Consider the following 26,532-nt stretch of genomic DNA (forward strand, 5'->3'; position numbering starts at 1 on the left):
GGTGAATGCTCCAACACTGGAAGTTTTTAAGAAGAGACTGGACAGCCATTTGTCTGAAATGGTATAGGGTTTCCTGCTTGAGCAGGGGGTTGGACTAGATGACCTCCAAGGTCCCTTCCAACTTTATTATTATTATTATTATTATTATTATTATTATTATTATTATTATTATTATTATTATTATTATTATTATTATTATCATCATCAGATTGGGAAAGAGTCTTGTATGCAGATGGAGAGACATTTACTTCTCTTCATGCAATTGGTTATTCAATCTTGATGTTTCTAATAACTAATCTTTTTAAACAACAATTTCTCCAAGTATTGAGATCACATTCTGAAATCTTAATCTGCAATTGAAATTAAAACTGAAATCAATATTGGAGTATTTCCAGATTATAGACTTCTTATTTTAGCAGGCATCAGATACAATATTTCATAACCTGTCAGTAGGGATGGAATAGAAATTTATTCCAGTTGCATTTTAATACAAACTTAGCTAATTTTGCTCTTCCAAACCTAATAAACAAACTGCAAAATCATTATACTTAATATTCACACTTTTCCTGATTTTGCAGTGAACGTATTTATGAAAAAGTCTGCATCATATGGGAAAATTCACACAAAAGTGTGTGTGTTAGAGAAAACATATGCAGAATTTACTCTACAATCAGCTCATTGTTACTGGTTTTTGAATCAGACAGTATTGATCGTAGGTTATTTAATTAAAAGAAAAACAGCTAAAGAAACCCCAAGGTTGAATTGGTTGTATTGTTTACCATAGTTCATTTAGGAGTGTTTATTATTCTACTGATCTGGGACATTAAAACAAGAAATGTTAAATAAGGATTTCCACTTATTGTCTTTGATCTGCTTTCACTTGACTGGTAAATTCATACTCCTAGGTTCAAGTCTTAAACTTGTACAGGTAGTCCTTGATTTACAACCATTCATTTAGTGATTGTTGGAAGTTCCGATGACACTGAAAAAAATGACTTATGACTGTTTTTTTTACACTTATGACTGTTGCAACATCCCCATGGTCATGTAATCAAAATTTAGATGCTTGGCAACTGGCATGTATTTATGACAGTTGCAGTGTCCCGGGGTCATGTGATCACCTTTTGTGACCTGGCAAGCACAGCAAATGAGGAAGCCACATTCACTTAACATTCATGTTATTAACTTAACAACTGCAGTGATTCTCTTAACAACCATAGCAAGAAAAGTCATAAAATGGGGCACAACTTAACTGTCTTGTTTAACAACAAAAATTTTGGGCTCAGTTGTCTTAAGTCTGTATGGAGTACAAGTAGTCCCCAGGTTACATCCATTTGTTCAATGACTGTTCCAAGTTAAAACAGCATTGAAAAAATGAACTTACAACTGGTCCTCATACATACAACCATTGTCATACAGTCTCAGAGGGCACGTGATCAAAATTCAAGTACTTGGTGACTGGCTCAAATTTACAACCATGGCAGAGTCCTATGGTCATATTTTTCTGCCCTGTACAAACTGTCTTCACCAATCCCCTTTCTACAAGGATCATGCATATCGCCGAACTGATTTTTTTTAATTTTGCAAAACAAGAATCAAACTTTTATGTTCATACTGTAGTGGATTTCTATATTTGTGACTATTCTCAGTTGTGAATAACTCTCAGGGATGTGATGCAGAATACTCCTCTCCCCCTCCCTTCTCAAAAACTACACTTTGCCTGTGTGTAGAAATATTTAATCAAAGTGTGAGGTTTGGCTTTTAGTGATTTTAAGAAGAGTAACCCGAAGGCAAATTGTCAGTAGCATTAGAAATTTTCTGCTGCTTCTCCCAAAAATTACTTTTACTATTTCTGAGGATTGGCCAATAATATTAGAATTATCAAACTGATCAGAAAATGATTTGAGAATCAGATTCATGCCATGCATCCGGGTTACAAAAGTCCCCCAGGGTAGGATGGAAGTGGATGTAGTTATAGGCATTTCCATTCTGTCTTAGGAAGCCCTAGGCAATTCTTGCTTTCATGGGCAAGTAAAGTGCAGGATATAAATTAATGTTTTTCCATAAAAATAGGAATAGTATTTCCTTGATATTTTCCTGATGCTTAGGACCTGGGTGGCCAGGATCATCAACATCAATTATAAAATCAAATGTAGGAAGTTGTTTTTCTTTTAAAACACTGCCTCTAGCATTTTGCTGTTCCCTTGCTGCTGGCCCCAATCTTTTACTCTTTAGCAGCTCTTGAGGCACCATGGCTTTCTGGCTGTATCGTCACAGAGCTAGATGAGAAACAGCTCCACCTTGATTTTGGGAAGGAAAGCAGGAAGTCACAGGGGAGTTGCTCTGTGTGAAGGTCTCCCATTTAGCTGAGCAAGGGCATCATTGCTCACTCTGAGCACAGAATTATGGAAATGATTCTGGAAAAGAGGACGTACACATGACTCTGAAGGTGACGTTCCTTGAAAGTCTCTGTAGTGTCTACAGATGAGTGGGTTTGCAAATGTAGAATGGAATTTCAGACTCAGCCTGCATTTCAAATGCCTAATAAAGAAAACAGGGGCAACAGATTCCCATCTCAGTGACATGCTTCAGTTGGCTTCTGTTATTCACTAGAAATGAGACGTACCATGTTGAGCTAGCTTTTAGAAGCTGGATCTCTATTGGAGTTAAGTGGTAAATTCCCACATATTGTACAGTGCCTACCTATTACACTGTCTCGTAATGTTACAGAGACAGTTAGAGCAGAACTCCATTTCACGTTCTGTACTACTTTATCCTGAGAGTCCAAACATTTTGCTCTCAAAGGTGCCTCCATGAATTACACAACATAACATCCTTCATTTATGCATCACTTAATTGCAGTTGCTCCTGTTGAATGTGGAATTTCAAACCAGAAAAGTGTAGCAGCATGCTCAAATTAGCCATATACTGGATAGTTGCCAGGGCTGAAGGATGGGGAGGAGCAGGGCTGCTGTTTTCTAATTAGAAGCAGTAATAAGCATCCCATTAATCTGAAAATGCAACTGAGTGCCTCAGGAGGTAATGGTTAATCCATCACTGCAGGTCTTTAAGACTGAGCTCAAAAGGGTAGGCAATTTTCACCCGGGCTTTTGGTGAGGATGACTGAAGTCGCCTTTTAACCTAGCTTGTTTTCTTTGGTTTCCGCTGGGTTTGTTATTCTTCCAGCTCTACCATATTTTTTTTGTTTTGGATGGGTTTTCCCCCCCCAATCATTTGGAAATGGCCCAGAATTTCTGGGAGTCAGGTAGTCTATAAATTTAAATAATATAAATAATATTTTAGAGAAGGACGTTTGGAGAGTCTGTTATGTGCGTTCTTCTAAAATTGCTCCTCTGGTGAATGCCAAGTGTTGCATGGTTATGTGATAACTTTACAACCACATCACTTAGCGACAGAGTCCCCATTGCCATTGTAGCCTGAGGACTACCTGTGATACAAGCACACTCAGAAAGGTGATGCTAGAGACTGGGTTTTACTTTGTAGCACAGTGGCTTAATTAATTAAAAGGGCTTATATAATAAGAGCAGCAATAACAATGCACTAATGATAGCTGTTTTAATTGGTATAGCAGGCGGACTCTCTTTTATCAATTCTGAAAGAGTTCAGTTGATTCTTAATTCACTTCTGAGCCCAGTTCAAGCTGCTGGTGCATACCTATTATACTAAATTATTTGAGTCCTAATTAAGTGGTTCTTACAGGAAAGTACATTTGGTTGAAATAAGTGTAAATAGTGGCACTTTGACTTGTGACAGGAGTTTGGATGTAACTCCGATGTCAGACTTTTGGACCCAGGGCCAAAAGCATCCTTACTTCCCAGATATTTCAAATGGGGCACTATAGTTTAACCTGCTTTGTTGTTTAAATGGTTGTTTAACTAGCTCTCAGCCAACTGGTATTAGGCTTTCACTCACCACAAAATGCAGCTAACAGAGAGTCAATGACCTTTCTGACCTTTCTGATATTCAAGATACACCTATTCCCCCCCAGACAAATTTTGAAACGAGCGAGCTTACTTTAATTTTTTAAAATTAAAGTCAGTCTTGAATGCAGGCTTTGAATAGAATGGCTGAGTGTTTTATAATCCTCACTTTTGTCAGTTGAAAGGTGTTGTGAAATGGGAAGGAGATAATTTAAAACCTCCCTGGCAGAGGGCTCCATCAGAAAAGTAATTACAATTGGTTGCCATCAATTAGACTGAGCTTTCTGACATGCTCTGCATTTCTGCTTTCAGACACTGTGTGAAAAATATGAGGGAAGATACTTTGGAACTTTCTGTCCCAAGCCAACAACACAGGAGTTGTTTGTATAAGATTTGTATCTTATGCCAATTCTGGAACACAAATGCTAGCTTCAGAATTGTGCATACAGGTAGTCCTTGATTTATGAACACAAGTGAGCCCAAAATTTCTGTTACTAAGAGAGACAGTTCTTAAGTGAATTTTGCAACCTTTCTTGCCACAGTTGTTAAATGAATCACTGCAGTTGTTAAGTTAGTAACACGGTTTTTAAGTGAATCTTGCTTCCCCATTGACTTTGCTTGTCAGAAGGTTGCAAAAGGTGATCACATGACCCTGGGATATTGCAATCATCATAAATATGAATCAGTTGTCAAGCATCTGAATTTTGATCACATGACCATGGGGATGCCACAACAGTCATGTGTGAAAAATGGTTGTTGTTTTTTCAGTGCTGTTGTAATTTCGAACGGTCATTAAATGAACTATTGTAAGTCTAGGACTTGCATACAGGAAAGACATGAATTATTTTTTTTAGTAAAAAAATTCCTTTTTAAGTCAATGAAGCTAAATCTACCTTCTTTCCTTCTTTCTTTGAAAAAGAGGGATACACACAAAATCACAGCAATAATTCCAAATTTGATCATTATTGTCAGTCTAGCTAAATTAGTAAGTTATAATTTATTAAGATCTTGGATTTCAGCACATGTTCAGAACTTATTGCAAAAGAGAATGGATGGAGAATCAGATTAGCCAACAAGTCAGAAAATTATTGTGGTAATTATGAATTTTGGAGCCACCTGGATCCAGTCAGTTTCGTCTTTTGGTTCTGGATCACATCACACTATCCAGGTAGAATCATGCAGAGTTTGGATATCTTCCTAGACAGATGTCTTAAAGAGCAGATGGACTTTGCCAAATCAATCTGGGTCACCAACTGCACTTATTCCTGGACAACCCTTCTCAGTCAACTTTCACCTTTATTACTGGAATGGTCTCTACATGAACATTCATACCCTTGAGGACCATTTAAAGGCTACTGCAGGTCCAGAATGCAGCAGCATGAGTAGTTATGGGTGCACCTAGCCATAGCTATATAGCAGTTCTGTTTCATGAGCTGCACTGGTTACCAGTAGTCTTCCAGGGCAATTGAAAGCACTGGTTGTGACCGATAGAGCACTTACTGGTCCGGAGCCTTGTTTCTGCAGGACCTCTTTTCTGTAATTATTTCTGCCCTTGGCAGAAGGGTGCAAGGGTTCCAGGTCCCATCACTTATGCATTGACATCAGATGAGATCCCACAGATATGCTTCTCTGTCAAAATGCCTGTTTTATAGAACAGCAGTCCCTGTGAGATTTGAATGGCCCCAATTATACCTGCTTTTTCGGAGACCTGGCTTTGCTCCCAAGAATTGGCTCAGGAGGTTTTGTGCCTACCTTAATTGTTTTTGTTGTTGTTGTGGGGAGTTACTGCTAGTAACTCCTCAAATTGTCCTTTTTATTAGTTTATAATATAAAATACAAAAACACAAAAACAAATAATAGGAAAAATAGAAGAGGGGAAAGGGAAGTAAAGAGTGTATAAAAGAAAGGGAAAAGAAAGAAAAGATGTTGACTTCTGATTCCCTTTGGTGGAGTAGAACCTCAGCTTTTTACTTTTACATAATAGTATAAACTAGACATTTCTATATCAACAAATCTATCTAATCGGTAAAACCTAAAATCAAATTTCTTTTTTCCCCACTTCAAGCACAAAGTCTAGAAGTGTTTTCCAAGTAGAAGCAAAAGTAATTATGTTTTTTTTTCTTTTATCAAAGGAGTCAATTTAGCCATCTCTGCTAACTCCATCAACTTTTCTAGCCATTCGTCCATCATGGGGATCGAAATGTTCTTCCATTTTTATGCATATAGTGATCTTGCTGCCATCAACATATTTAACATCAAAGTTCCAAAAAGTTTTTCCAAGTCTTTTTCCATTAAACCCAAAAGAAAAGTTTCTGGTTTTATCTTTATATTCACTTTAAGAATCTTCTGTATTAGAATATGAATGCTACTCCAATATTTCTTCGCTTTATCATATGTCCACCACAAATAATAAAGAGTCCCTTATTTACATTTGTATTTACAACATTCATCTGAAGTACCTTTATACATTCTTGATAACTTATCTGGTGTTAAATGCCAATGATATATCGTCTTTTAAATTTTTTCTTTTAAATTGTAATTAATGTAAATTTAAACCTTTCATCCACAAATTTTCCCATTGTTCAAGCTTTACATTATATCCAAAGTTTCTTGCCCACTGAATCATACAATGCTTTATATATTCACTTTCCAAATTCAAATTCAATAACGCTTTATAGACTTTAGCAATAATATGTTCATCTCTACCACAGTAGGATTTCCAATTCATTTTTAACAAAGTCAAACCCATAACTCTTTTTGTCTAATTTAAATCTTTCTTTCAATTGTAAATATGTAAACCAATGGTAGACATGTCCTTCTGATCCTAACTCCTCCTTAGACTTGAGGATAGGATCACCAAGATTAAAAAATATTATTTTACCATAGGTCCACCAGTCTGGCTTTGCCACCATTTCTTTTCTGAAAAATGCTTCCTGAAGGGACACCCAAAGAGGCATCTTCCTAGAAAACCTTGTTTTATATTAATTCCAAACCCTTAGAATGGCTTATCTAACCTACCTTGATTGCTTTTTGATTATATCTGCTTGTACCAATTTCACTCTGACATAATATATTTCATTATACTGTAACATCTTTGATGATGATGTGTTGTTTTGATCTGTTGATTGAGCAACTCTATAAATAAATCAACAACTAACTCTTAAATGACTATAGATGTTTTAACATAACTATGGTGTAGGTACGTAGTAGTGGATAAGTAATATGATAGTCTTTCTACATCTTGATATACAAGGAGATAGACAGGTGTATGTGCGCCTGAGTGTACAGAATGGTCTGGACATTTAATAAAATAAAACAATTCAACAACTTATAATGAATTTTAAAAGCTGAACAACGTTTTGGTGGGGAAAAACTACATACATTGCCTTGAGCTCCTATGCAAAAAGATAGGATATGAATCAGATAAATACAAACTCACAAAAATGGTGACTTGATTGCTTGAAAGCTCTCTTCCTTGTACAATTTATTAAAAGATTTGCTGACAGATATGTGTATCAGCAATATACTGTAATAAATCATAAGTATTGGGTTTCCAAAGTTGCTTAATAATTTTTGGCCATCTTAATTTACAAAAAAAAAATCAATTGTTGTTGATAGATTTCAAATATTGATGATATGAGGATTGATCTTAAAATTGCTTTTTCATCACTGTCAAAACTGTGAATGGTCACTAAATGAGAAAGTCACTCAATGAGGACTACCTGTACTATAATGTCAACACTAACTTCCACAGGCACAAAATGAAATTGCAAGCCGCTTTTTGTAGCTTAGTATTATACAATATTGCCTAAAGGACAATTTGGCCCTATCAAAAGCCAGATCACAAATCTGTCGAAATTTCTCCATATCTGGGCACTCAGTCCATTTCTGCAGAGGGAAATAATTAAAGGATGGGCTCTCTCATTTTCTTCTAGATTCTTTGATTTATTGAAAATCTTTCTAACTGTCAAGGATTGCTTGCTTGATGATTTCAAGCTTATTCTGAAAATGGGTCAAATTCCTCCTAGAAAATATTGCCTTCTAGAATTTGTCCAGCTTCCTTTTTTCCCTTTTTTGGCTAATTTTCCATCCTCTCCAAAATCTTTTGATAAAAAAGTTTGGAATTTTCCAGATCCATTGAAACAACCAAAAGTGTCCAGTTCTGGTCAGAAAATAATTTCTGGGTTTATTCTGGATTTTGAGAGACTATTTGGTTACTAGCCTCTATCATTCATTCTTTGGACAAAGGTGATTGAAATAGGCTAATTTACAAACAAAGGCCATTCCAGTTTTCTCAAGCAATAGAATCATTCCATTTTAATTATACTGATTTACATTTTGTTATAAAAATCTAATAAACTGAATTGGGTAACAAAAGAGTGACTGTGAAATTAGATGGGGTTCGAGTCTGGCATTCTAGTTACTCCACCTCATGCTCTGGCAAACCATAGCCTCCTAATGGTCACTAATAAAACAGATCAGACGTTAATTGAAGCAAGCAGAACTGTGCTTACGTAAACCTACCTGGAACTAAGTCCCATTAATTTAATAAGGCTCACTTCTGAATGGACAGAGATCTTTTTCATATGATGCATGCACAAATATTTGGAGAAAAATGAAACAGTAAAGGATTATTAATATAGCTTATAGCATCTATTGTCTCCATCCAGCATCGCTGATGTTGGAACTATAGCCTAAACTAAAGCATCTAAATGTTTTTTTCTACTTACATAAAGAAGAGCAGATACCTACATTCCAAAGGAGTAACTGCAAATCTGGAAGCAATGCTATTTTTAAACGTTTGGCCAGCAATTGGACAAGATATTAAAGACAAAGGTGGCTATTCTCAGAGAACAATACACATATGCGTGCACGTTCACTTACAGGGACCCACAAACAGCATTTAACACTCTGCAGTGTTATTAAAAAAGGATAATTCATTCAGCACCTGCTGCGTTGAGATAAGAGCTCCTGTGCATCCTTAACCATTTCCTCAGAGAGATCCGTCACTTCATCTGCCAAAAAAACACTCCTCTCTGGGTCAAGCAATTGGCAAAGCAAACTTCCCCAATTATTCTTCTGAGTGTTTGTGCAAACTGTTTAACCGAAGCATATTTACATTTCTCTCCCTTTTTACAGTATAAGGAGAAGGATGGAGCCAGCACAGATATTAAAATGGGTTAAATGGGATTTAACGTCTTTGTTCTGTCCATCAACGCTTGAATTTAAAATGCCTGTACAAATAATGATTCTACAATTTTCAGGCGCATTTAGGGAAAACAAGAGGAGGCAAAAGAACATTTACTCTTTGGTTGATCACATAAGCCAAGTTAAGGAAGAAATTCCCAAGGACGGAGCTGTGTAATTCAGTCAGCTTCTTGTCTAAACATGTCAGGCTTATTTATATTCATCAAGAAGACATAGCAGGACCACAGTAGAGGGCTCTTTTGTTTCATTTAGCTAAGCTGTGCTCAAGAATAAGAAAAAAAAAGTCCTGACAGTAAGATCAGTGTAACAGTGGAATAATCTACTTTATCTATGGTATAAAGAAGCTACTTAATCGAACCTGGACATTTTAAAGACAAGTCCAGCAACCACCTATCATATTTTTAACTTGATATTTTATTACTAAAATAGTAAAATACAGGCAAATAAGAAAAATAATTATTAGATTTTAATTAAAAGCATTGTGAAGACTTTTTTCCAACACCTCCTCCCCCTTCCTTTCTGATTGTGTCTCCAATTGCTAACTGCAGTTAAGCTATCCGCATTTTACCTTAAGCATTAAAAATTGTTACTGGTTTCTAACTAAATGCTGGATGCCATATTCCAAATATTTGAAACCAGCCTTCCCGTGTAAAGTGCTGAATATAGGGGAGCCATTCCTGCTTGAATTTGGTTCTCATGAATGGTTTAACTGGTTTTCCTACACAACGCAGCACTTTGGACTAGCTGGTCCTTGTGGCTCCTTTCATTCTGACATTCTCTAAGAACTGTTGTACAGGATCTGATTTTGTTTCTAACAATGAGTGATTACTGTATTCCATTTTATAGCAGGAAGGACTATTAGCTAATGATTACTATTCAAGATGCCAGTATGGTGCTGTAATGGGCTATAATAACTGATCTTGGGAGACAGGAGGAAGATTTACAGCCTAGACAAAGATCTGATCAGAAATATCCAAGTCCAAAGTAGGAAAGTGAAATGCAGGAGGACAAAGCATCTCAGAAGGGATCCTTCCTGGTTCTCTGGAAAGTAAAGGCAGGGAACGGGGGGGGGGGGATGCTTTGACTTGCAAGATTCTGTTACTGTAATTTTATAGATCAGTGTTCATGGCTTTGGCTTGGCTTCATGGCTGGGGTACCTCTGATAGGCTGATAGGTACCTATGGATTCAGAGGGGGAAAACATGCATTTCTGTCCTGCTTCTCAACTGTGACTTGAGTTTTGACAGCAACCTGTTCAGCTCCCTGTAAATACTAGCATTGAATATACAGTGTGAATTCTCAATGTACAAAGTGATGTGCTGTGAAAAGAGCAGCTTTTTCAGGGTATTTTTTTACCTGCCTTGAGATATGCTGAAGATCCACTGAAACAAATGGAGCTGGGTTTCTCCTTGACATTTTTTTCTTTTTGCAGTAAAATAGAAAACGAATTTATCCAATGTCACAACAAAAATCACAACATAGTCAAGATATGTAATTGGAGGAAATCAGAAAGTATATAAGCAGGACATGCAGAAAAGAATACATTGCTCCAGATCTAATCATGTTATAAAAAGAGAGACGGGAAGTAGGGCTAACAACTGGTTTTGGAAATACCAGTCATTTGTTTTCATTGAGACGCAACAACATTGTGATTCTCAGGGATTCAGTTAAAATCAGTGGTGGAATTCAGCCAGTTCAGCAAGTTCGGTAGCTAATTTTTTGTTGCCCAGGCCCAGAACAGAGAACTGGTTGTTCACATATTTGAATCCCACCACTGGTTAAAATGTACTCCTTTGATAGCAAAAGATAAAAATGGTCGTGGTGATGGTGGAAAACAGTTTATTTTTGAGAAAGTTTACTGCCAAATAAAAAACAATGCAACAATAGTGTGTATTTCTTTGAAGCTTGGTATAGGCTTCAAGTACCTCTGACTGTAAATATTGCCTCTGTCATGTTTCCAGAGTCCACAACTCAGCAAGGCCTTGAAGAGTATTCAGAGGACAAGAATCCTTCTCACTTTTTGCTTTCTCAGCCTGATAACGAATTGAATTGAATAATGTAACTCTCTGTGGCCTGAGAGCTCACGATCAAGATGACCGTCCTTCAATAGTTCCTTCAATTATATGGCCATATTGTTGTGTGAGCATCAGTTTTTACCAGCCTAAAGACTCAATAAATCAGTTCTTCCCAACTTTGGCAACTTTAAGATGCGTGGACTTCAAGTCCCAGAATTCCCCAGCCAACATGGACTGGAACATGCTGGAACAACCCTCTCTCTTCTTGAGGGTTAATGGCCTTGATGGCACATATTTTCTTTTTTCATTTTGAGTGAGAAAACAATCCCTGATTGGATTGCTTGAGACCTTGAGATTAGGCAGATTCCAATTGTCTGAATCTATGAAGTCCCACACTAAGCTGTGGGTCTCTCTAATGCAGGGTGTGTAGATCCTGTGACCCCAGGATCCCTTTTTTCTTTTTTTTCTTTTCTGAGTCTTCAGAACCCTTTCTGACTGCTATGGACAATAAATTGTGAGATTTACCATTTTGGGACAGGAACTGAAACCATAATATAAGCCCTCAATATAATCAATGTATTTTTTAAAACAAAGAACTTTTGCCCAAAACTTACCCCTCCCCCAAATAGGGACTACACATGAGGTGACACAACTTGTTCATTTTGTGTCGTTGCTCATCCACTTTTGTCTTTGGCACATTCCCCAGATCCATTGAAACAATCAAAATCTTTGCTGTGCAAGATCTGGCCACAAAATATGCCCATATAGCTTCTCCCATCAAAGCCGAGTTAAAGCCAACAGATCAGGCACAATAGGATCTTAGTAACATAACAGCTAGGGAGCCACTATGAAAGAACTCTGATGAATGCTATATATCTAAGCCAATGATGGCGAACCTTTTAGAGACTGAGTGCCCAAACTGCAACCCAAAACCCTCTTACGTATCATCGGGTGCTGGGTGGGCGTGGCCCATTGGGTGGTGTTGCCCATTGGGTGGGCATGGGTGTGGTGGTAACGGCAGACTGGGTGGGACTAAAAAGTTCAATCAATCAATTCCAACTTTGCAAGATCTTTTTTTTCCGTGTGATGTTGAAATTGATTGATTGATTGATTGAACCTTTTTTTTTTTAAAGCGAAAGGGTTTTATAAAACCCAGCTGAAGGACTAGGACTGGGGCAATGGCGCGCGTGCCCACAGAGAGGGCTCTGCATGCCACCTGTGGACGCGTGCCATAGGTTCACCACCACGGATCTAAGCTATCAGTAGTTCCAAAAGTTCAGAAAGAGATAACTGGAACTAGTTGCCCCTTTCAAGCTTCAGGACATAATCAACTAAAGCCAAGACCTTATCAGCCCATTACATACAACTATAGGACAGTCCTGGAAGTGTGCATGCCGGCAATGGGGAAAAAGTTCCGATATTTTGCACGACGTCACGAGTTTGACATGCCTGCCTCAAAATGTAGTGAGGGGGAAGAGTAAGAACAATAGGAAGCTGTAGGATGATGAAATCCTAAAGCTCTTCTTTTTTTATTTATGATCTGTGGGAGGATAGACCTTACATATCTGCTCTGTCCCTATAGACCCCATCCTGACCCCTTAGAGAAGTATGACTCTGGCACAACTAATTTTCTTCAGGAAAGGAGACCTGGAAACAGAATAGTACATAAATGTATAACATAAATGAACAATATGGGACAGACATTGTACAAAGAAATACATGCCAAGCATTTAATTAAAAAACAGCAGCATCCCAAGACTTTTTGGCGTGGCAGGCTCCACACCTACCTGGGGGAACTGAATTTTTATAACCTTTGCATCTGGTCTATCCCCTTTTCTGAATTGTGCTAAACATTTCTTCCTCTACACTACTCACTCAGTTCTGAACCTCTTTCTTTTTAAAATTAAGCTCCAGGTTGAAAGGCCATTATCTCGACTCGATATTATAGACTACCGTGCTTTAGCACAGAAAAAAAAAAACAGAAATTGTAACAAGTAGCAAATCACATTCATTCTCAGCCCTGTGAGGCAAATCATACACAGCTAGAAGAAAGCACTTCTTGTTGCAGCTTTTTATGAAACCTGGCAGGTGGCGCTTTAAATTACACAAGCAGGTGCCCTGTGCCTTGCTCCAAGGCTGACAGAAGAAGACTAGTCATTGCTGGTATTTTGAAAAGTTGAGAGCTATTTGGCTGGTTCAGGCATGCTTTAATTTTCTCCAATCTTTGTTGGTCCTACTGAAGCTTCTGCTTCCTACTGGGGTTGTTTTATGGATAGCTGGGAAGAGAAAGGCATTAATTGTTTGCCACTGCAGTCAGTGGTTTGAAGTAGGATTATAAGAATTTCAGGATTTGCATGTAGTCATGGCAATTCTTTAAATCCTTATTAGCTAAAATAATTCTGCAGGCAACTACAACTTTGTAGCAAAGATCTATAATATTTGTATTGTGCTTTCAAGCTCAACATTTAGCCCAATACATTTTGGTCTGGATTTAAGAAAGTCCAAACTCCATCCAGTATAATTTATGGAATTTTAAAGCATTTGAATGATTGTTCATTTTACATAATTCATTCAAGATTTTGGCTACTCGTAGAGAAAATCTGTATCAATATTGGTATTTTATCAAATGCAAATTGATCAAATGCAAAGATCTTTCCTCTCACTGCTGCAAAGTTTACTCAGCAACCTTTGCTCACATAGTTTCAAATATCTCTGATTCTTTCATGTGGTTTATAAGAAATTTAATTCTGTGTCCACCACTTCCACATTTGCAGAATGGTCACAACTGAAAGTTGCATCAGTTGAACTTAAATAAGGGAACTTGGGGATTTTCACTTTGTTTAGGCACAGAATCAAGGTTTGGGTTCTCCATTGGATGTTTCATCTTAAGGCAGTGTTTCTCAACCTTGGGGACGTTAAGATCTGTTAATTTCAACTCTCAGAATTCTGGGAGTTGAAGTCCACAGATCTTAAAGGTTGTGGAACTCTGTTGTAAGGGATCCTGTCTTGTTCCATAAGCACAGAGAGGATCACACACATCATTCATCATGCAAGCTCCCTACCAAAGTGCTATCCCTGGCTTTGACTGAGATAGTTCCTTCACCTTCAAACTTCCTTTGAATCCAACTTGATTCCTGGTGACTTCATGACCAGGTTAATGTGCTTTTCTTGACACTACAGCTGGGATTTATATTGTCTCCTTTCCTTTTCTTTCCCCAACCCCAGAAAAACAAAAAAAAATATCATTTGTGGTGACAGTGTTGAAAATGGGAGCTTTTTAAAATTTATATTTGGCCACATGATCAAACCCTTTAAGGAACTGCTGAGTGAGACTGTGAGGAAATGCCTCATCTTTGCTCACCTACTCCCAACGCATGGCCTCACTCCACTGCCTTGAACCAAATGGCAACCTCGACATTCTGTGGGGAAGGAAAAGGATGCTTTCCTCTCTGCTGACTCCTCAATGGCAAACAGGTCAAAGCCCCATATCAATTACGCTGCAGATAAAGCCTTTTTCTTTATCAAGAAATTAGAAATAAATCATGAAGGTGTTAGCTCTGGAGAAGCAAGAAGTAGGGGAAATGCAAGTCAGTTTCTTTCAGGGACTCAAGTATCTCCACTGGAGTTCTTCTAATGACTCTAGTATTTTTACTCGATTTACTGAGTAAATGTACAATAAACTCAATATATTGGAGTTATTGGAAGGATCCTAGTGGAGGGACTTGAGTCCCTGAAAGAAACTTGTTCCAGTGCCAAGTACCCACACATATGGCAGGCTATGGACACATCTGATGGTGTCTGACAGGGAATTAGATCTTTGGTCCATCAACCTTCCCAACCAGACATTCCACAGGAATTCTGGGAGATATGATTGCATCTTAACTGGAGAACAACAGGATGATAGAAATGTCACTTGCAATATCATGGTGACCTCCAAGGTCTTAATAGAGAGGCCTTTCTCAGTCCATTGACCTGAGGTCTTTCAGATTAGAGATACTGCCAAGGACTAAACTGAAACCTTCCATGCAATTATTTTGAGGGAGAATCTCATTAAAGTGATGTGTAGGGAAACCTGTCATGAAACAGAAGGGATGCAGTCATTTTGCTTCATTTGTAGCTTGGTACAAAATTCTAGCTCCATTTGCATCCTAACCAAAGCAAAGCCAAAGCAGTGAAAATCTGACATTGTAAAATTTTAGAATATTGACTCAAAGTAGAATTTTTGAATGGTTTACAGTAATTTCTCCTCATTAAGATAAATCCACCTTGATTCTGAAAAGATTTTTAATATTTATTTGATTTTTATGCTGCTCATCTTGTCTAGAGGCTAATAGACTGTTTAAGTTCATTTATCTATTGTCCCCTCCACTGGATTTTAAATACAGTTTAATGATTCTATAATTTAATGCAGCATGGTGGTCTTAAGCTTTTGTGAACCACACTGGTGCATAGATATTAGAGTGGTGGGATACAGATGGCAAAATAAGCAGTGAATTCAAAACCTGTGTTTAACTGGCAAGAGCACTTTTACTTTGTAGAAGGGATGATGCCTTTTCTCTTGTATATCTGCAACTAGGAGTATAAACTTTATCTGTAATGCCAGATATACTTTGAGAGTATCAAGTAAACAATTGAAGGTCATGCTAACACTGCAGATACTAAAAGTGGCAAGTTTAATCTTGCACAAGAGCCAATTGTCACTTAACATTAGACTAAACCAAAAGAAAGCCCAATAGTATTTGTTAAAAATAGCTGCAGCTGATATAAGGCAGTCTATGTTGCACCTTATGACACCATAGGTCTGAAACCCTGAAGGTTTTCAGGCGGTTACCCATTTGTAAATGATAATCAGAGAAATGTTGTAATGGTCAACTCTTTTTTTTGCCTGTTATGGGAAGGCCAATAAAATTCATTAGATGGATTTGAATGCGATACTCAAGAGAAATCTCTCTTTCATATCAAGTGATCTAAATGGACCTTGTTTTGCTAGCTCAGACAATGTTTGAAGTAGGGCCATGGCATCTCCATTCTGCTCTGGCCTTAACGGGCAAATGCAAAGCCTCAGCTCTTCTTCACTATATGTCAGTCCAGTCTTTTCATCATATAGGGCCCTTCTAGTCCATAGCCAATCTTCCTGTAGTAATCTCTGGTACCCACACCTGCAAGGAAAAACAGAAAGACTCAGTCGAGAAACAACTTACGGAGAAGAATATGCAAATAGCCAGTCTTACTGGAAGATGCTTTGAAATTTATTTCAAACTACCCCTATTATATCTATTATCAGCAGCGAAGTATGTTTACTTTGAAATAATACAGCATCTGTATGTCTTGTCATATCTGTCTGCATACGACACCAAATAAGCTTGCTTCATCTTGCCTCATGCTTCTGTCCTCGGCTTATTCATCTCCAGTTCCCATGTTACAGGGACCCTCTTCTTTTTAGAGCAGAGGTCCCCAACCTTGGCCACTTTATGACTTGTGGACTTCAACTCCCAGAATTCCTCAGCCAGCCATGCTGTCTTAGAGTAGCATGTTCTTCCATTGATGCCACAGACGGGAAACCTTGCAGCTCTTGGACTAATTTCATTCAGGATTAATTTTCAAAAACCTTATGTAAGCTCAAATTACTGATAAGAGTGATCTGTCCTTTATCTGCTGAGATGTTATGAAGAGGAAAAATTGGGTGCCGGAGAGGTTCCCTTCCCAATGCACTTCCATCACGTTATTCAAGAGAATGGGGTTCTTGATGGGTTGCAAATCTGTGACTTAGACCAACCCTCCATTTCAGCTGCAGAGCTTTTTATTTATTCTGTGACCACTCTTTCCACACGATTAACTAAAACGTTCATGACTATTCTGTGACATTTGCTACATAATGATACTGTTGACAGTCAAGCAATCTTTTTGTTTGTATTTATGATTATTAAACTGATCTAAGGCATTTTTCCCAGATGCAGAATTATAACCCAGAGCATATGGTTTCCTCAAATGTATCTTGTGGAGACAAGAGAGAGGCCATTAGCATATCTCCTTCTATTTTGCTGCTGGAAAATAAAGTTCTTAATCAGTGATTCAGCGAGGGGTGGAAGGTGCTGAATGAAAACAAGGAAATAGATGTGTGCAAGCTATAGATTTTTCTGCCAGATGGCTGGCCTACATGTTCCATTATTTTGAATAATGTGTGGGCTTTATGAAAATCATATCCTTTTTTACATCAGGCTCTTGCCAATCCAGAAGATCAAGTATGAAAATTCTAGATCAAATATTCATAAAAGTTAAGATTTATAAGTTCTAAAAGACATACTTTTTAAAATAAGAAAGGTAAACATTGAATCACATCACTTTCACTTCTGACTGGTATGTAGGATAACTACATACATAAACTGGAACAATATACAGAAACTCTTATTTGCCCAGTTGCAAAGGAAAAATAGGTGGAGTAATAATACTTTTGGTAGATCAGGAACTATTTTATCAGATACTTGAAATATGCTGGGGAATGGGAAATGAAACACAGGCAGTACAAATAAGCTTATTAATACTGAATAACAAAATAACAAAATGTTGGCTTCTTTGGTAGCTGCAGCACACTACTGGCTCATATTTAAGTGATTGTCCGCTAGAACTCCAAGATTCCTCTCGCAATTACTACTATTGAGCCAGGTACCACCTATTCTATACCTGTGCATTTGGTTTTTCTTGCCTAAATGTAGAACTTAACTTTTTTGCCACTGAATTTCATTTTGTTAGATAGAGCCCAGTGTCCCAATCTGTCAAGATCCTTCTGTATTTTGAGCCTATCTTCTGAAGTATTGGCTATTCCTGCCAGCTTGATGTCATCCACAAATTTGATGAATTCCCCTTCTAGTTCTTTGTCTAAACCATTGATGAAGATATTGAAGAGTATCCGGTCATTCACAAAACAATTACCAATTATTAGCATACATTAAAACATGGAATATGCTACTCCTATATGGAATGCAGAAAAGTATTTCTAGCAGATGATGGTATACATAATACTGGAGGATGGGGAAGTGAGCAAATCCCCTATATTCTTGGTGACCTTATATTGTCCCATAATAGCATTGCCTAGAACTCTTCCTGGAGAAAAGATGGAGTTGGCATTTAGCTCTTTTGCAATTTCTGTTTCCTGGTTATTGTTCTGTCTGTTGCAAGTTTCTGGTTGTCTCTGGCGAGTGGCTGTTTCTGGGGGTAGTTGGCACTCATAACTACGGTAAGTACAGGGTTCCCACCCACAGGCTTTGGAGAGGCAAATGATACAATTTAGGATGGGCTGTCGGTCACTTGTTATACTTTGAAATGACTTTAAATGGGACTTGCAAGTGGCAATAAACAAAACACTATCATTTTCTCTTCAAGGCTGGTCCTGTAATCAATTATTCTCAGCTATCTCTCCCCTCCCTTTTCAGCTTGTTGAATGAGCATTGTTTGAAACAAAGCTGATGTAAATTCTTAAGTCAGAATTAGCAACCTGATGCTTTCTAAATATTTTTTAGACCATAGCTCCTATAAGCCCCAGCCAACAAAGCAAGAGCTTTAAGTATTACAAAGTGTATGATCAGGACACAACTATGTTTTTGAATCAAATGCGTGGGATTGAAATTGTCAAGAAGCCAATTGTGACCACATGACAAAAGCCTTGCCTCCCATTCATGATTTACATAAAGGAATGGGTGTCTCTGATCACACCTGCCATTTTGATTTTGTTTAACCACCAGAGGCCCTTGAATGCAATTACACTTTATTTAAATTAAATATACTTAACATATCCCTTGTAATAAGCAGAAGAAATTACCTTGAAGAACAGGAAGAAGAACTACTACCAAGGAAATGGTCAAATAAAAGAAACCTGAGTCTGGGGCAGAACTGTAATCTGAGAAAGCATCTCAGACAAACCCCTCCATAATTCTCATGAACAAAAAAAAGAGGGGGGAGGGAAGTACATTCACACTTGCAAGATTCTGTTATTATAATCTTATGTTAAAAGTAGCGTTAACCTCTATGACTTTGATTTCCTTGTCTGATCAACTGTAAATGCAGATACACCTAAGTAGCCACTGCATATACAGTACACTGGAAGGTTTGTTCTTCAGCCTATAAAGCGTTCAGTCATCAGCATCTCATTTATTTTATTTATATCCTGCCTTTATAAAAAAAATTTTTTACAAAGAATTCAAGGAGGCAAACATACCTAGTAATTCTTTTTCCTCCTATTTTCCCTTGTGAGGTGAATTGGGCTGAGAGAGCATGACTGAACCAAGCTGGTTTTCATGGCTGGCTTTCATTTTCCAACCCATGCTATACCATTATAATTAGGCAGAGAGAGACAGTGAGTAACTCCGAGTCACCTACTGAACAATGTGATGAATGAACCATTTGTATCCAAGTTTTTAATTTCTCAAGCACTGCCTCACTGTAGCCCACTGAGAATTACCTTTTGCAAATGGATTTAATAATGGGCTTATTCATTCATGTGATACTTAAATTCCTCTCTCCTTTGTGGTAAATTTTTCTGTTTCTAACCAGAACTATGTTGAGGGTTGATTCTGGTTTTTGATTTTTGAGGATTAGTTCTTATTAAGGATAGGAAATTTTTATATCACCTCTATCAATAAAAAATACTGTTCAGTTCCTAACCCCTAAAACAAGGAAAGCCCAGATGATGCTTAGAAGTGAGTTGTTTTATGCCGCCATCAACCCCTGCTGATGAGCACTGGTCATAAGTAAAGAATGATGAGGGAAAGCTATGTAAAAATGTTTAGAAGTGTCCAACCTCATAATCACAACAAAAGCAATCTCTGGTTCAAATCAAGCCCTAATAATTATTGAAAGATAATTTTTAAGTTTTGGCTGGAAAGCCAGCAGCCCATGTTTGAACCTGAGTGTCACACAACAGGGTGAGCTCCTGTCCTTGTCCCAGCTCCTGCCAACCTAGCAGCTTGAAAGCATGCAAATATGAGTAAATAAATAGGTACCACTATGATGGGAAGGTAACAGCGCTGTGACATCATGCTGGTCACATGACCATGGAAATGTCTTCAGACAGCGCTGGCTCGATGGCCTTCAACTGGGCATGAACACTGCCCCCTATAGACAGCAATGACTAAAGGAGTAAAATCCTCAGAGATTCCTTTACCTTTAAAATAATAATAATAAAAACAATTGCGGGCACAAGTTATAGATAAACATATAAGTATGTGCCAATTTTTAAAATTGTTTTTGCTTCTTTTTAAACATTGACTCCCAGAGTGGGGTTTTTTGGGGAGGGGGAATACAGCTGGGGTTGAGGCAGAGCTGAAGTGCCATTAATGAAATATTGCCATCTCTGCAGGAGCTCAATGAGATATAATCACTCCATCTGGAAGGTCTGTGATAGTTCTGAGTCTGGTTTTAATCGCACAAAGAAAAACCTACAGTCCAAAGGAGCTGGGATCTGCATTCACAATGATGGAATTGACAGATTTATCTACCACCAAATATTATTGTCATTATGTTCAGTCATAATAAAGTAGAACATTCAAGGATAGTTTATTATTTCAAAATCTATATAACATGACATTTTTGTCATTAGCTCCCCTTGGTGTCATATTGAGCTCATGTGAATTTTTCTGCCTCAGAAAAACCTTTCTCAAGATTGTAGTAAATCTTAGTATCTTGTCTGGCTTTACAAACTTTACCTCTAGTATCTGATATACAAACTGTAAATCAGCTTTCACCCCTTTTATATGGAAAGCAAAACTTTCCATATAATTATCGATGGAATACTACACAAATCTCAAGGAATGGTTTTGGAAATGTGGGGCTGTGGGCTGCCTGAACAGGGTCAGTACTATACGTAATAAGTAGATGGAGAATTAATGGAGCCCAAAACTTGGTAGTCAATCACCAGGTTTGCATACAAAAAGTCTTAAACTTGGTCTCTGACATCATCAAATTAAAAAAGGATCAGATGAATATGAAGAGTCCTCCTGAGTGAAACTAAAAGTTCACCTAATACAGTATTTTCTTATCCAACTGGCCAATCGATACTGTTGGGAAATCCAAAAGACAACAACATCTCCCACCACAATTACTAATGACCAATATGCAAACAAGAAGTGATTATAAGAAGTATACATATATCCAGTATGACTAGTATCTGTGAAAAACTTATTATTCATAAGTATTCCTCATTCTTTAAATTCATTCAAAGTTGTGGCATCTTCTGGTAATGACTTCCTTAAGCTAACTATGTGCTATGCAAATTGCTTAGTTTTATCTGTCCTGACCCTCCCATCCTTAGTTACTTTTGATGCCTCCAAAATAAGCAAGAAAACTCTTTTTCTTACCACTGAGATAGTGAAAATTCATTCCAATCTAAGCCAACAATTTTGTGCTAGATGGAGAAACAACAGGCAGCTTCTTACACAGAATCTATAGGAAGATGTAATGGGGATTTAAGAACGGAGATGACGGGAGAATTTAATATAGAGAGACTGCTGATTTCCCAATGCAGCTTTTTTTATCAGTTCATTCAGGCTATCAAATAATCTCAGTTTATATCTATGGAATAAAAATGGAGGATAACATTTTCCTGATTGAAATGAACCTGTGCCTCTTTCTTTCAGAGACTGGTATAAATGAATGTTCCCCTAGCTTTATTTATTCATTTTTTAAAGGATTTTCCAAACTCATGAGTGAGGAAGGGAACTGAGCCTTCTATCCTGCCAAAGGCCACTTTTGTCTTTTGCTTTTTACAGGCTACTGTGAAGGTCCGGCCAACTTGCATGTCATCAGTTCCCAGAAATGCCCCTCATCTCCTTCTACAGGCACTTCAGCAGCCGTGTGCGCTCAGGCATGCAACATTTCTGGCCTGTGTCCATGTTAATTTTCTACTTGATGGCACACAAATCGAAATCTGGTCTGGGGGAAAGCTGATCAACTCACTACAAGGTAATTAATTCACTGCAAAGACAGGCAGTTCTGCAAGGTGTCACTGCCCCCCCTTGCCCCCCCTCCCCACGCACCATCCTGCAGCAGAGATAAGATGTCATCAAAACGTAAGAGATGTAAATTTTGGGTATTCTTGCCTACCTCCAAATTTACACACACAATAAAAATGCAATTCTTCCAAACGGAGCTGGCCTTGAGTTCCCTACAAGGGCATGAAGGTGTTTACGAACTGGATGAAAATCTCAGAGCCCCCTAAATTTCCTTTCAATGGTGAAGGGGGGGGCAGACAGGAGAACATTGCCTGATAACAGGAAAACCTACATTTTTTACTATGTGGGCTCCGAGGCTGGATAAATACCATGAAGAATGTTATCTTTAATCTTTTCAAGAAGACAGAGGTTTGGTGAAAGTGGAGTTGGAGATAAATTAGGTGAGCAAGGACACAAAAAAAAATGAGATTGCTCCTACAAAGCTCCTCCAACTTATCCCAGTTTACTTGCTGGAGGGAATCTAGTTCCAGATAAAAAAGTTAATAAAAACAGGTTAAGATTTTGGAAATAGACTTTAAACCCTCAGATATTATTTAGCTATCTATAAAACTAATAGAAATAGAAAAGCATGCCTAATCCAACACAAACTTGTTTTTCTTTCTCAGTTTATGCAACATTTCTGAAGTATTCCGTACAGCAGACATGTCAAACACAAGGCCCAGGGGCCGGATGCAGCCCGCGAAGTGGTTTCATGTGGCCCGCGAAGCCATCCTGGAAACAGTGAGGGAACGGCCCCCTCTGCCTTGGCCCTGGCCCAGGCCAGCTGGGAGCCAATGTACAATTTTGTGGTGGCATTCAGTCTTAGCTCCATAAGCCCCTCCCCCTGCATGGCCTGAGAGGAACAGTGAGGCTCCTCCAGTGGACCATGCCTTTGGACTTGCCCTGGTCCAACCCCCTTCTGCCAGAGACCCTCAGATCTATCCCACTCCTGCCCAGGCCCCCACAGGCCCCCTTGACGCGATGTAGAGCTGGCCACACCCACCCAGTAGGCCACACCCACTCCATCCACACCCACCCAGTAGACCGCACCCACCCTGGCCACACCCACCTGGCCCCCTGAGGGCAACCGCAATGCTGATGCGGCCCTCAATGAAATTGAGTTTGACACCCCTGCCGTACAGTTAAAACAAAGGATTTTTTAATTTTATTTAAGTGGCACTTTACTTCTTGATTTCCTATGAAAAGTCAGAAACTGCCATTTTAGACACACAAATGTTTGGTAACAGAAATTAATTTGGCTACTTGCAAAGGTCAAAAACAAAGCAATTCCCCCTGCCATGCTGGTACATTACTCAATCTTGGAAGATCAAGCAACCCATTCCATTTATGTTCGGCTTTTGGAGACAAATTGCTAAGGAAGGAAGAAGGAAAAGGGGACAGAGTGGGGAGGGACGGCCTTTTGGTTCCTAAGAACATACAACCCACCTTTGCAAGTGAGAACAATAGAGGACTGATTGGCCAAACATGAAAGATTGAACAAGCATCTAGAATGTAAAATTGAAAAAAAATCTTTAGAAAATTGTTTAAATTGAGTCATGGCTGCTCAGTAAGCTGCCTGCTGCCCCAACAGCTTTCTCCTGTTCCTTCCACCATTACAGTCTACAAATGGTTCAGCCGCTGCCCAGGGTGCTGATTAATGGTCCAAGACCTCGCTTGTGTATGTATGTATGCTATATATTTGGGAGAAAGTTGTATGTACGTTCTGGAAGAACTGCAGTAGCAGCTTTTGCCAACCAGATGCCCTCCAGATAGGCATCAAAATGTTAAGGCTTTCCAGTCAAATGTACTAGCCATCCTGGCTGAAGATTCTGTGAAGTATGCTGATAGCATAACTGGACAGCACCCAGATTAAGAAAGGCTGGTCTATAAGCAAAACCATGAGTTGATACAACTCTTCCCTTTCCCAGTGCCCTTCAGATGTAGTCTAGCATCATGTTTCCCAGAGGGAGCAACTAGAAGTATTGGAAAGCCTACAAAGGAACTCCCAAAACGCTTCTCCTGTTGATGTTCTCAAGAAGCTGTCCTTTGTTTTCTCAGAATATAAAGGTTACACCTCATCATCACAGAGAGAGAACTTGGGACCTCAGTCTCCCTCACTTCAATCTTTCTCACAGAGCTGTTCTTGTGGACATAAAGCTTGGGGAGACCATCAATATGCCACCTTCACATCTCAGAAAAAGAGGATATAAAGGTACAAAATTAAGGTTTTCTTCTCTGAATGTGATTATTTTCTTTTCAAAGATATCAAAGTTAATAATATCCTTTGCATCTATCAGCAGAAAGTTATAATTACTAGTTGTGCAAAAAAAGGCTTCTGTCCTGAATATTCTGCCAATCACTTAAATGGATGAACTCAAAATTCTATAACTGTATCTTATTTAGGAGCTATGGTGATGCAATGATTAGAATGCAGCATTGCATGCTGACTCTGCCCACAATCAGGAGTTCGATCTGACCGGCTCGAGGTTGACTCAGCCTTCCATCCTTCCGAGGTTGGTAAAACGAGGACCCAAACTGTTGGGGGCAATATACTGACATTTGTAAACTGCTCAGAGAGTGCTATAAAGCACTATGGAGTAGTATATAAGTCTAGGTGCTATTGCTATTATATTACTGTATGATAGGATGAAAAAGCCTTTTCTCTAGCCATTATAAAGCTCCATATTTCAGATGTCATATAAAACCTCATCTTTTTATTAGCTTCCATTGCCCATTTACTCCTCTAATATTTTTAATCAGCTGATTAAAAATGATTATTGCTAACTGCTGTATAATTGGTGATGATGAGAAATGATATATACTATAAATACTTTTAATAAATAAATGTTGAGAATGCTGGAGTATCACGTTAGCCTTTATGGACATATCTGCAGCTTTAAAGAGAGCAGCTACTGCAACTGCATGAAGATTATTTCAGTAGGAACCACCATCAGGAAGTTTTGGCTGTATCTGTGAAAAGCCCAATTCATAAGCTCTCAGATTCCACATAAGGCAGAAGCAGGGTGATGTAGCGCTTAAGGTGTTGGACTAGAAGTAGGAAGGCCCAGCTTCTAGACTATGGTTTCAGTCCGCTAATTGGTGTCCTGAAGATCAATAATCTCATGCAGGCTCCCCACCTACGTGACAAAGAATCCTTCCAAAAGAGGAGGACTGGTTTTGTCTTTTTAAAGGGAAATACAGTTTTCTGCCAGATCACCTTAATTCTGCTTCAATCTTTCACTAATGGTGGTTCAATTTGAAGTCACATTCTCAAAAAATGGTCAGTAGGAAATATTGATACCAAAGTGAGTTTGTGGATGAACCCCATTCTCCAGGCATAATTGGAATTGGGAGAAGCCCAAGAAAAGAGAGAATTAAGAGTAATCTGAGAAGCTAAATATACATTGCAATTTGTGTATTGTTTTATTACCTGATGCTTGTTGTTTTTAACATTCCATTAAACATAAGTTTGTATCAAGAGTTTTGAGATCCTTTTAATGTAATGTTCTAACCTCATAAAACAGGTTAGATTTTCTTTTCCAAATGAAACAGTATAGCCTAAATACTCTCCTGTCCCCATCAACCACGCAATATCTTCTAAACACCAATCTTTAGAAGTAGCATCTGTGGACTCATTAAACAAAAGCTGCTCTAAAAAAACAATAGCTCTAGTTGCTGGCAAATAAATTCAGCCTTTGTAAAGCTGACATGCAGGCGTGAAACCAGGCAGGTTACCATTTCCTGTGACCAATTCATTTAGGATAGATAAAAAGGAAAGCAGTCTTTTTAAACTGCCAGCAACTAAATGTGGGGAACAGCAAACCCAAAGAGAATATCCTGCACCACCATTTTTATAGAAGACTAGTCCACAGTGGACAGAGAAAGTTGCACTTTAGGTCCACAGCCAGCCAAAAGATATAAACGTGGGTGGGAATCAAAGTACAGTGACTTGTTCAATTTATTCTAAGCACACATTTTTCTTAGCACAGACTCTAAGAACCCAAACTGCAGCTGCGTGGCAGCAGCAAGATTTCATCAGTGACTGCCAGAAGCTTCCATCGGAGTGCCTGTTCTTAACTATCTTCTGATCTGGTTCATTTCAAACTCTGTTAGTGAGGTGACAGGGCTATAATGTACTCAGTTCCTCCTTCATGGCAGGATTCCTTAAGATCTTGTCTGTTCATGTTTCTCTCTCCCTTCCACGACCCTGGACGATCTTGACTGCGAGACTGAGGAAATTTTAGAGAGGTTTCTTGCCATCACCAGTGTAAGGGTTTGGGTGGGTGTGCTCTGGAATAGGAAGGGAGTTTAACGTGACATTGTTAAGGGCCTAATCTTGTATTATTTTAAAACGAGCTTATGGTCCAGTGAAGAAAATTATGGGAAC

General features: G+C 38.4%; 1 protein-coding gene across 1 annotated transcript in view; it reads right to left on the reverse strand.

Annotated features, from left to right (window-relative positions):
* Positions 1–16,046: 16,046 nt before the first annotated feature.
* Positions 16,047–26,532, reverse strand: part of ELP3 (elongator acetyltransferase complex subunit 3) — a 93,593-nt gene continuing 83,107 nt past the window's right edge. Inside the window, exon 14 of the mRNA XM_015825066.1 lies at positions 16,047–16,322. Within this exon, the coding sequence (XP_015680552.1) occupies positions 16,246–16,322 (77 nt within the window). The 3' untranslated portion in view covers positions 16,047–16,245. The remainder of the gene's footprint in view (positions 16,323–26,532) is intronic.

This window comes from Protobothrops mucrosquamatus, unplaced genomic scaffold, assembly GCF_001527695.2.
Source record: "Protobothrops mucrosquamatus isolate PMUCROS unplaced genomic scaffold, P.Mucros_1.0 scaffold2473, whole genome shotgun sequence".
NCBI classification, from domain to species: Eukaryota; Metazoa; Chordata; class Lepidosauria; order Squamata; family Viperidae; genus Protobothrops; species Protobothrops mucrosquamatus.